At 51.5% G+C, this 12500-nt stretch overlaps 2 protein-coding genes and 1 pseudogene across 2 annotated transcripts in view; 1 reads left to right on the top strand and 2 right to left on the bottom strand.

Moving 5' to 3' along the window:
• Window positions 1-1722, bottom strand: part of drc11 (dynein regulatory complex subunit 11) — an 11027-nt gene extending 9305 nt beyond the window's left edge. The window contains exons 1-4 of the mRNA XM_076170723.1: window positions 1642-1722; window positions 621-924; window positions 390-521; window positions 64-237 (exon numbers count right to left, since the gene is read on the bottom strand). Of these exons, the coding sequence (XP_076026838.1) occupies window positions 64-237; window positions 390-521; window positions 621-923 (609 nt within the window). The 5' untranslated portion in view covers window position 924; window positions 1642-1722. The remainder of the gene's footprint in view (window positions 1-63; window positions 238-389; window positions 522-620; window positions 925-1641) is intronic.
• A 2381-nt stretch (window positions 1723-4103) lies between these two features.
• ackr3b (atypical chemokine receptor 3b) lies at window positions 4104-5204 on the top strand. Its single transcript, XM_076170722.1, has one exon. The coding sequence runs from the start codon at window positions 4104-4106 to the stop codon at window positions 5202-5204; it is 1101 nt and encodes a 366-aa protein (XP_076026837.1).
• Window positions 5205-7445: 2241 nt separating this feature from the next.
• The window catches only part of LOC143016403 (rho guanine nucleotide exchange factor 7-like), a 5463-nt pseudogene continuing 408 nt past the window's right edge, over window positions 7446-12500 (bottom strand).

Consider the following 12500-nt stretch of genomic DNA (forward strand, 5'->3'; position numbering starts at 1 on the left):
CATATAATACAAGTCATCAATCAGAAGGGGTCGAGAGGTCAAATGCTCCTCTGCTGCTCTGACCTTCTGGATGCGGGTCGCGGCCCGGTCCGGGTTCTGGGCCACTGTGGGTCGGCGCAGACCGTCTCTCTGCAGGAACCGATCCATGACGCCGGCCCTGAGGCGGCCCTGCCGAGCCCGCTCACACGCCTGCAGGACCCTCAGGGCCTCATCCAGACTCATCTGTTTAGAGCACGCCTGAACACACAGGCACACGCACACGCACAGACACACGCACAGACACACAGACACACAGACACACACACACACACACACACACACACACACACACATTTAAGACAAACCCATGCATGCTCTGCAGCCTGCAGCTGAGTCACCACCGTGCTCACTGAGTCTCTGGGTGTCTCCTGGTCTGTGAGTCCTTGCTGATTCAGGATGTGAGCCAGGATCTCTTCTCTGTCCTTCATCACCTGCATCTTCTCCCTCATGAAGTATCGGGGGATGGGAACCTCAAGGTCCTTCTGCAAGCACAGACAGAAAGAGCTCACTTCCTGTGTGTGTGTGTGTGTGTGTGTGTGTGTGTGTGTGTGTGTGTGTGTGCATGTGTGTGGGATTCTTACCGGCATCATCTTCAGGACGAGCAGTAGATCATCAAAGCAGTGAACCTCTGAGAGCTCCACCTCCACCATGAGGCTCTTCAGCTCCAGCAGTCGGCCCATCAGCGCCTCCAGCAGAGCTCTCAGGGTCCTCCTCTTCTGGGGCTGGACCAGCTGCTCGTACCAGGCCTCCAGGCTGCGGAGGACCTGCAGGTACTTCAGGAAGGAGACAGCCAGGCCCTGGGACACCTGCATGGGGTTCTCCTGTGTGGGGAGGTCTTCCTCTAGAAGAAGATCCTCCAGAGTTCTCTGAGCCTCGGACCACATCCTGCAGCAGGAGTGAAGACAGGAAGACAGGTAGTCCCCTGATTCATAGAGAGAGAAGATCATCTCATCTAGTCTACCTTCACTTTTTATTCTTCAATTCTTGTTTGCTTCTTTGTTTCTTTCTGTCCTGCCTCCTTTCCTTGTTTCCTTTTCTTCGTCTGACGATTTCTTCTTAAAACAATTAAGATCTTCACACAAACAAACTTTATTACTCTGAACGCTCGAGATGCTTTTACTGCCAGAGAAAAAGAAAGCTTTCAAAGACTCACAATGAGGAGGAGGAGGAGGAGGAGGAGGAGGGGCGGGGCCGAGGTCATTCACACCCAAAAAGAGAAGCTAAAGCTGTGTGTGTGTGTGTGAGCTCAGCAGATACTTGACCGTTGCCCAGCAACATAGTTGTGACTCAAACAATCTGCCCCTGACAACATGACACCATGACACCATGACACAATGTGAACCAATGACAGGAAGTGGATTTGATTTATTACTCAATGACACTGAGCTAATTCTCCTAAAGTCAAACTGCTGACTCATCAACATTTACACACCGCAGCACTTTAAGCTTTAAACACAAACTCTCTTTCCTGCTGAAAGACAAAACAGAGAAAGAGAAAAAGGGAAGAATCTATCAATCACGTGTTGTCATGGTAACCGTACGGCGCGTCTCACTCACGCTAATGTTTCACTTTTCACGCAGAGATATTGAATCTGAGTTTACCTGCGCACCGTGACACCTTGTCCTCCTGCCACAGTCTCGGTCTCCCTTCGTGGTTTGGACGCAAACTTCCTCCTCTTCACCTTCCTCCTCACGGGGCAGCCACTCACTGCGCCTGCGCAAACGGAGCAGCCGGGATTGGAGCGCAACAAGTGTGTGTTTGTGTGTGTGTGTGTTTGTGTGTGTGTGTGTGTGTGTGTTTCTTCACGATATTTCAGAGTAAACGTGTTTTACTCTCCAACATTCCTCTGCTGTAGATTAGTGATCACCAACATCCACTAACTCTTCATCATGAGTGCGAGTGTGATGACGTCACTGATTTGGTCCCTAAATCTAAACATGTATGAAAAGAGACCTGCATCCTGTCTGTGGCTCAGAGCCCTGACCGCCATCCCTGGGCCCCCCGCAGGCCTCCAGGTCCAGTGAGCCTCTGAGCTCCAGGTTCTGGTCCATTATGTCCAACCAACTCAGGTGTCTACATACTTTTGGCAGTAAAGCGGACAGAACGGAACGTAGTAAATCATTTTAAACGCGTCCCTTTCTCACTGTGACGTGTTTGGTGTGAAGTTCTGGGGTTCTGATCCTTTGGATCACAGCGGCTTGGTTCGTGCTCTTCAGTTCTTCCTCCTCGCCTCCATCTGGGGGGCGCTGTGGTCTCTCTGTGGTCTGGGGGGCTCTGTGGTCTCTCTGTGGTCTGGGGGGCGCTGTGGTCTCTCTGTGGTCTGGGGGGCGCTGTGGTCTCTCTGTGGTCTGGGGGGCGCTGTGGTCTCTCTGTGGTCTGGGGGGCGCTGTGGTCTCTCTGTGGTCTGGGGGGCTCTGTGGTCTCTCTGTGGTCTGGGGGGCTCTGTGGTCTCTCTGTGGTCTGGGGGGCTCTGTGGTCTCTCTGTGGTCGGGGCGCTTTGTATCGGTGTCGTAAATCACAGCAGGGGGCGTTTCTGCTTTAAAGCGCAGCGCCGAGCAGCTCCGCACGAACATTCAGCCTCAGCCCCGCTCAGCCTCAGCCCCGCACTCTGACCCGCTCAGACCCTCGCTCCGCCGGGATTCTGCTGCGCCCCCAGCCCGCTGGATCCTCTGGAGCTTTAAACCTTTTCACCGTAAGTCCTTTAGATCCTTTAGACTCGTTGCTGTGACTTCATGCAGGTGCGCAAACTTTTCTACTTATTCTGTTTTTAAATTGAGACGGAGACAAAAATGTGTTCAGATGAAGCTTCAGTATATGAACATGATGAAAGCCGAACCGAACCCGAGTATGGACTGATTCCTTCTGACCTGAACTTCTTTTATCTTCCTTTGTTGAACACGCTTATGTAAGTCGCTTTGGATAAAAGCGTCTGCTAAATGATCCTGATGTAATGTAATGTTCACACACACGCGCACACACACACACACACACACACACACACACACACACACACACACACACACACACACACACACACACACACACACACACACACACTGTCCTGTGTGGACGCTCTTCTTAAACAGAGTGACGTCATCATACGGGACGTTGGGTCGATTCTGCTCCCGTGTTTATTTTTGAATGTTTTATTGAAGTGCAAACCCAAAGTGGTCACACGTGTTTCTACCAGCAGAGGGCAGGGACACATGTCCAGATATGAGGACAACAGGTTTAACTTCAGCACAATGTCCACATATGAGGACGCAGAGGGCCAGGAGGTCAATAATGATGTGTTTGTGTTTACTACAGACAGAGACTCACACTCAGAGACAGAGACAGAGACAGAGACACACTCAGGGAGACAGAGACAGAGACAGAGACACACTCAGGGAGACAGAGACAGAGACAGAGACACACTCAGGGAGACAGAGACAGAGACAGAGACACACTCAGGGAGACAGAGACAGAGACAGAGACACACACTCAGAGGGACAGCGACAGAGACAGAGACACACTCAGGGAGACAGAGACAGAGACAGAGACACACACTCAGAGGGACAGCGACAGAGACAGAGACACTCAGGGAGACAGAGACACTCAGGGAGACAGAGACACACTCAGAGAGACAGAGACAGAGACAGAGACAAAGACATGTAGACTCTGCTGGGGGGTGTAGTAGTTTGTTGGTTTGTAGTTTGTGCTGTAATGACTGAGGACAGACAGGGGGGGGCGGGGGGGGCTCCTCCTCCATCATACGGTCCATAGGGGAAGCTGCACACACACACACACACACACACACACAGACAGGCTGTGTTTGATGTCTCCATCATGTTTATGAGGTAAAGTGACCTTGTGACCTCCTCACATTACGAGGCCCACACAGTGTGTGTGTGTGTGTGTGTGTGTGTGTGTGTGTGTGTGTGTGTGTGTGTGTGTGAAACATTGTGCCATGTGTTCGATTTGACATGAACACTCAGAAAACGTTGGCACTTTGACCTCTGACCTCTTCAGATGTCTTTCAGAATAAAGCGCTGAGCTGTTTCCTGTCTGCAGATCGTTCATCATGAGTCTGAGTGCAAACGAGCTGACGGAGCTGATGGAGATGTGGGAGGAGCTAAACCTGACGGCTAACGAACACGACAACATCTCAGGCGTAGAGACGCTGCTGTGTGTGAGCGCCTTCAGCCACGGCGTCTTCCTCACCGTCCTCTCCGTCCTCTACATCTTCATCTTCCTGGTGGGCCTGGTGGCTAACGGCCTGGTGGTGTGGGTCAACGTTCGCTGGGACAGAAGTCGCTACGAGACGCACCTGTACGTCCTCAACATGGCCGTGGCCGACCTGTGTGTGGTGGCCACGCTGCCCGTGTGGGTGACCTCCCTGCTGTGGGGTCGCTGGCCCTTTGGCCAGGCCGTGTGTAAGCTCACCCACCTGGTCTTCAGCGTCAACCTGTTCAGCAGCATCTTCTTCCTCACCTGCATGAGCGTGGACCGTTATCTGTCAGTAGCGCTGTTTGGCGACGCCTCTGACAGCCGCATGAAGAAAGTGACGCGACGGCTCATCTGCGTCCTGGTTTGGCTGCTGGCGCTCAGCGCCTCCGTCCCCGACACCTACTTCCTGCAGGTGGTCAAGCTGCCGCGGTCTGACGGCGCCGCGTGTCTGCCCGTCTACCCGCCTGACAGCCGGAGAGCCTGGACGGTGGGCGTCCAGCTGAGCTCCATCGTGCTGGGATTCGCCATCCCGTTCCCGGTCATTGCCGTGTTTTACCTCCTCCTGGTGAGGGCCATCCCTTTCGGCTCGGACCAGGAGCGTCGCGTCGGCCGCAACGTCATCCTGGCCTACATCGTGGTCTTCCTGGTGTGCTGGCTGCCGTATCACGCCGTCCTGCTGCTGGACACGCTGTCTCTGCTCAACGTCCTGCCCTTCAGCTGCAAGCTGGAGAGCTTCCTGATGGTGGCGCTGCACCTGACGCAGTGCTGCTCGCTGCTGCACTGCTGCGTCAACCCCATCCTCTACACCTTCATCAACAGGAACTACCGCTACGACTTCATGAAGGCTTTCATCTTCAAGTACTCCACCAAGACCGGCCTGGTCAAGCTCATGGACTCAGACACAGAATACTCAGCAGTGACCACGGAGCAGAGCCCCGCCCCCCTCCCCTCCTGAGCCCACCAAGACCGGCCAACCAAAGATAAACATCTCAGCACGTTTATCCTCCTGAACTAAATGCTTCATCTTCATCTTCATCTTACTGTTTTAGAACATCAGGGCACAAAACAGACTAAACACACACACACACACACACACACACACACACACACACAGAAGGAGGAACGTGATGTCACAATCTGTTTCTTCTCCCTCACCTCAGTGACTCCCATGATTCCCAAACCTTTCCCAGCACTTAGTGACATCACTGTGACATCACTGTGACATCACTGTGACATCACTGTGACATTAATCCTCCTGCATGCTGATGTCATACAATCATGCCATGAAACTGAAGATTGATTATTTATTGAAGATAATAAACCAAACTGCTGTGTGACTGATGTGATGTTGTGTTATTGTAGATATATCAGGTTGTATTCTGGGAATATGTTGATGTCTGCATGATGTCATGTGTTTGTGTAAACAGTCAAATGTGTCATCATTAATGTCAATAAACAAGAGACAAGAGCTCAGTGTGTGTGTGTGTTTGTGTGTCTGTGTGTGCCTGTGTGTGTGTGTGCCTGTGTGTGCCTGTGTGTGCCTGTGTGTGTGTGCCTGTGTGTGTGTGTGTGTGTGAGTCTTTGAGTGGAGAAGCAGAAGAAGTCACTGAGCTCCTGGAGGTCAGCAGAGGAGTTAACCTCAGGAACAAAAAGAACGTGACTGAATGATTCTGTAATGAACGTCCATCCAGCAGGGAGAAGATTCTTCTACGTAACCATGGCGACATCCTGCAGCGTGCCTCAAATTCAGCCCTGAAGTAGACTGAATGAAACTCGAAAGCGGTAAAGGGAGAGATACACTCCTGTAAAGGAGGAGAGAATCAAACCCTCCAGTCAGGTCAAAGGTCACACGGACGTTATGGACGCAGAGTCACACACTGCTAGAGGAGCTCTGGGGGGTGGGGGGGTCTCGGATCCTCGGAGGCCCAGAGGAGCAGCAGTGAGACTAACAGACGGGGCCACGTCCCCCTTTAGTGAAAAGACTAGACAGAGTTCAAAGGAATCCACACACACACACACACACACACACTCACATTGAGGCTGTGTGAATAGACTCCTCCTCACATGTTGATGCTGCTACTTCATTCATATTGAAATGCGTGTGTCACACACACACACACACACACACACACACACACAGGGAAGCTTGTGGAATGTGAGCTGAGTGAAACTTTCATGACTGATCAGCAGAAACACTCACCACGTGTTGTCCAAACCGTGGCTCCCACGGTCCAGTGGGCCGTGTCCCTCAGTGAGACGCTGCAGGGACAGACGGTGTGTTTACATTCTGTCTGAGCTCTAATTAAAGGATTCTTCTCCTTTCATCTTCCTCTCCTTCACGTCTGAACGTCTCATTGTCTCTGCAGCTCTTCATCCTTCATCATCACTTTACACTTTATTACTGAAGAGGAAGAATCTGCTGTGTGAGGCTAAACGCCTCGGACATTTTGACCTCTGACCTCGCTGACAGGTCGCCTGCTTTTTGGAAATAGAAGGAAAGGTGATGCAGTCACAGAGCAGCAACCGAGCGACGCAGTGACAGAGCAGCCACAGAGCGAGGCTGTGACAGAGCAGTGACAGAGCGATACAGTCACAGAGCAACACAGTCGCAGAGCAGTGACAGAGTAGCCACAGAGCAACAGTCTGAGAGCGACAGTCACAGAGCAGTGACAGAAGTGACAGGGCCACGTAGTCACAGAGCGACGTAGTCACAGAGCAGCCACAACAGCAGTAACAGAGAAGTGACAGAGCGACAGTCACAACACGCCCGATGCAAAGGTTTGCAGAACGAAGAACCTGTGTGTGTGTGTGTGTCTGTGTGTGTGTGTGTGTGTTTTCATCTCCATGCCTCAGAACAAATAATGAGATGCTGGGTCATTGACCTTTGACCCTTGTGTTTACAGTGACACACTCCACCGCCTGACCTCTGACCTCACGTCACCAACATCAAAGGTACCTGATGACCTTTAACCCCAGCAGGCCTGTCATACACTACAGCGTCTGTGAGCCTCAGCACACGCTACCATCATGCAAACACGCCACCACCATTAAAACTGGAAAATCTCCATCTCACCATTTATTCAGTGGGAGGGACTCAATCTACAAGATGAATGATGTCACCAAACTCAAGGAGCTGGACTTAAACACATCACAGCTATAAACATTCATGTCAAAATCATAGAAAACTTTTATTGCTTTAAGTTTAAACACAAAGAGACACAAGTGTCACTCACCACACTGTTGCCATGGAAACATTAAGTGCATTTCACTTGTACAGTGCAGAAGTTTGATAGATACTTGGTTAGTGTGAGATGATGCGTTCAGGTGTCCACTGTGAAGGTTAGTAACTATAGTAACGTGGCTGTTTACGCCTGTTGGTCCTGCGTTAACACGTATCTGCCACCAGAGGGAGACAGAGGCTCGGCTTCTGCTCTCTGCACGATAAGGTTCATATTAACCCTTTCATTCATATTAACCCTTTCATTCTTATTACAGTGCTCAGTCAGACTGTGTTAACAAGTTCAGTACAAGTGCTATTAAATAAAATATAAAGTGTTAGAAAATCAAATATTCGGGATGTGAAGCATCCAGACAGGAACAAGATGACATCATTTACTACACGATGACATCATTTACTAACAGACGTTAAACTCCTTAGAAATATTTCCATTAAATGGCCACAAAGCTCCCATGAGCAAGGCAGCGTCCAGCTTGACCTGAGTGAGTTTAGATGAATACATGATCACCTCAGGCAGGGTTTCCTATGAACTTTGACCCTGATTTCCCTGAAGATCATCAAACCAGAACAGGGACTCTTCATCTTCTTCATCATCAAGTTAAATAAGTAATTTAACCTGCAAACAGGAAGAAGTTTGAGACCTTTGAAGATCTGTTCCTGGAATCCTTCAAAACTGTTTGGAGCAAAGGATCACAACAGGAAATGATGTCACCAGGCTTCACAGGTCAAAGGTCAAACCTGGTTTATCAGCGAATGTTGGAGCTCGCGTGACGCCGAGACCTGAGCGTCAACATTCAGCGTCTAGGTGAGAACCGTGAAGGACGACGTCTTCACTTCCTGTGTTTGTCTCAGAGGTTTGTCTCGTCCCAGCTGGGGTCGTTCATGTTCTTCAGCACTCTCCTGATCATCTTCTCCAGATCCTTCCTGGCTCGCTGGTCTTCCTCCATCGTCCTCTTCAACCTCTTGTTGTCCTGAGGGAAGACGAGACACTGAAATGAGAACAGAGGAAGACGTCTGGGACGGACAGATCAGAGACGTTTCTGACCTGTTTGAGTTCGTGGATCTGGTCCCTCAGGCCGTACACCGTGTCCACCAGGCTCCTGAAGGGAACAAAGGTCAAAGGTCACCAAACCACCTGACTGAACCTGCTGCTCGGGATCTACTTATTGACCTTATTGCTTTGAATCGATTCTTTCAGTGTCGCTGTCTTAACACACGCACACGCGCACACACACACACACACACACACACACACACACACACACACACACACACACACACACAGGAAACAAAATGGATCAATGTATGGCGCTGGCTGAGGTCGTGTGTTTGGCCCCTGAGTGTCTCTCACACCTTCTGCCTGTCTGACCTCCTGGCGTGTCTCACACCCTCTGCCTGTCTGACCTCCTGACGTGTCTCACACCTTCTGCCTGTCTGACCTCCTGGCGTGTCTCACACCCTCTGCCTGTCTGACCTCCTGACGTGTCTCACACCTTCTGCCTGTCTGACCTCCTGACGTGTCTCACACCCTCTGCCTGTCTGACCTCCTGGCGTGTCTCACACCCTCTGCCTGTCTGACCTCCTGAAGTGTCTCACACCCTCTGCCTGTCTGACCTCCTGACGTGTCTCACACCTCCTCACCTCTCCTCCACCACAGTTTGTCCGTTGCTCCTGATCTCCTCCACGATGATCTTCTCCTCCTCTGGGAACAACATGTGAACGTCCTTCCTGCTGGAACCTGAAGACCACAAACAGCAGGATCAACAAACAAACAAACAAACAACTCAGGTTTCCATGGAAATATGAAGGTTCGGATGAGGAAACAAAAGATCTTCATCTGCTTCACGTGTTAGTTTGTGTGAAAGGGTCCATCAGAGACCTACAGACCTACAGATCTGCAGAGGAGCACAAACATCTAGAGACTTACAGAGGAACACAGAGGTCAGAGGTGAAGATGATGAAGATCAAATCACTTTACATGAGGAGATGAAAGCGCCTGATTGTCAGACAGCATGAAGTGTGTGTGTGACATTTGACCCTCAGGTGTCTTACGAGAGAGCGAGGCGGCCCTATAGCTAGCTGAGATCCAGATTGTGTCATAATCCGAGTCGTCTAATTGGTCAGAACACAACAGGTGGGCGGGAGCGGCGAGGCCGGCGTCGCCCAGCACGTGGTTATGCATGAGGTCGGTCCCCTGCCAGGCTGGGGGAGGGGCCATACAGAGGGGGAGGAGCATGTGTGTGTGGGTGGGAGGGAGGGAGGGAGGGAGGGGGCAGGTAATGTGGGCGGGACCAAACCATGACGAGGAAGAGACACAAAGAGAGAGAGAGAGAGAGAGAGAGAGAGAGAGGGTTAGAGCTGGAAGAAGAGAACCCACAGGTTAGTGTGTCAGTACAGAGAGTGTGTGTGTGTCAGCACAGAGTGTGTGTGTGTGTGTGTGTGTGTGTGTGTGTGTGTGTGTGTGTGTGTGTGTGTGTGTGTGTGTCTCACTGGAGTTCAGCGTCTGTCTGGTCTTGTTGCTGGTACAATACGCTTCGATCACCTTGAGGATCTGAGCGTCCTCCTCCAGAGCTGCTGTACCTGTGACATCATCACACGGCGCCGTGTTAGGGGTCAAGGCCAAAGGTCATGGTGTGGTTATGGAGGGAGGAAGGTGAGGGTACATACTCTTCCTCACAGTGAAGTCTTCCTCTGAAGGTTTCCTCTCTGGCTTCCTCTTAGGCAGCAGCTTCTTCATGTTCTTTGGACTTTTGTTCAGCTCCTAACACACACACACACACACACACACACACACACACACACACACACACACACACACACACACACACATTTACACTTTATATGTTGGATAGAGAGAAGTGACATGAAGAGCAACAACACGTCAACACAACCTTCTCTCTGTCAATCATTGTTGGTCATTGGACCATAATCAATAAGTTACAGTCAATCAGGAAGCCAACCACACAAACACAATCGTGACTGTAACCATGGCGACATGCTTGACCTCTTTGAAGCAGAGGGCAGCAGACAGGTGCAGCGGCGGCGCCGGGCGGAGGCAGCTTAGGCTCCAGGGCTGGGGGGGGCCAGGAGGCTCCAGGGGTCCGGACCAGCTGAGGGCCCCCTGAGAGGATGGGTGAGGAAGAGTGTGGTAGGGGGGACGCCGTTCCCTCCACGAGACTCGGACAACCTGCAGGGAGTGACAGGAAGGGAGGGGAGCTGGGGGGAGGGGCTTAGTGAGCGTCTGATCGGACAGACGGGCTTACTGAGCGTCTGATTGGTGGAGACAGACTTACAGTGTGACACACAGACTGATGCTTGTGTGAGTGTGTGGATGAAGAATGTGTGTGTTTGGTGAGAAGGTCCAGCCACTCCAGAAGATCCTGCTGAGTGTTACACACCACCTGCATCCGCTCGCCCTGTGCACCTGCACGCACACACACACACACACACACACACACACACACACACGCACACACACACACACACACACACACACACACACACACACACACACACGCACACACACACACACACACAAAACAATGGATGGATGGATCAATGGATGGTTGTCGCTGGCCGGGGTCGTGTGTTTGGTTGATGAGGTTTAACGAGCGAAGGGCCGACCAGAGATCTCAAAGGCGTTCCTCAGGTCTCTCCATCTTCTAACCTGGAGATCAGCATTCCTGACAGAGAAATCCTCCCCTGCACACACACACACACACACACACACACACAGGTATGTCACATGTCTGAGTGGACACATGATGAAGGTGATGACGATGGTGATACCTGGTAGATGAATCCGCTCATCCTGAGGCTGGCAGAGATGAAGAGCAGTGTGTGAGGAAAGAGGAGGAGGAAACGCTCGCTGGTCTCCTGAAACACAGAGGACCACATGTTTCTACTCAGCTCACACATGTTCTGGTCCTGGTCACCATTTACCCATCATGCTCTGGGGACAGGACGTGGATCCTAACCCTGTGTGACACCAGGTGTCCACCAGAATCCTAATCAATGAGCATGATCAGCCTGAATGAGGTCATTGATACCTGACAGGCGTGTGTGAGGACTTTGGCCTGAGACATGAAGACCACAGAGCCCAGAGTGCTGATGTCATCGCCCTCCCACTTCCTGATTGGCTCATTTAAAATCTGCAACTCCAGGTCCTTCGTCTTCCTCACCTCCAGGCACTGAGACTGCACACACACACACACACACAGGGACACACATACACAAACAGACACACACAGACACAGACACACACACACACACACACACACACACAGACGCACACGCACACACACACAGACACAATATTTATACATGTACACGTGTGTGTGTGTGTGTGTGTGTGTGTGTGTGTGTGTGTGTGTGTGTGTGTGTGTGTGTGTGTGTGTGTCTTACAGCCAGGTGGGTGAAGGCTGTCATGGGAGGCGTGGAGGTCAGGTCTGTCAGCGTGCAGCTCCTATGGTGAGACAGAACACACACACACACACACACACCACACCTTAACACCTGTCTCTCTCGCTGTGTGCCTGCCTGTCTGTCTCTCTCTTCTTTCAGGGTCTGTCTCTCTGCCTGCCTGTCTGTCTCTGTACCTCCATGTGTCTGTCTCTCTGTCCCTCTAGGTGTCTGTCTCTCTGGCTGCATGTCTGTCTCTCTGTACCTCCATGTATCTGTCTCTCTGGCTGCCTGTCTGTCTCTCTGTACCTCCATGTGTCTGTCTCTCTGTGCCTCCATGTGTCTGTCTCTCTGTGCCTCCATGTGTCTGTCTCTCTGTACCTCCATGTGTCTGTCTCTCTGTACCTCCATGTGTCTGTCTCTCTGGCTGCCTGTCTGTCTCTCTGTACCTCCATGTGTCTGTCTCTCTGTACCCCCATGTGTCTGTCTCTCTGTACCTCCATGTGTCTGTCTCTCTGTACCTCCATGTGTCTGTCTCCCTGGCTGCCTGTCTGTCTCTCTGTACCTCCATGTGTCTGTCTCTCTGGCTGCCTGTCTGTCTCTCTGTGCCTC

This window comes from Genypterus blacodes, unplaced genomic scaffold (assembly GCF_046128005.1).
Source record: "Genypterus blacodes isolate CSIRO-AG114 ecotype Tasmania unplaced genomic scaffold, CSIRO-AGI_Gbla_v1 ptg000228l_1, whole genome shotgun sequence".
NCBI lineage: Eukaryota > Metazoa > Chordata > Actinopteri > Ophidiiformes > Ophidiidae > Genypterus > Genypterus blacodes.

Excerpts from the sequence above, each read along its gene's own strand:
- ackr3b (XM_076170722.1), top strand. The coding sequence starts at position 4,104 with ATGAGTCTGAGTGCAAACGAGCTGACGGAGCTGATGGAGATGTGGGAG.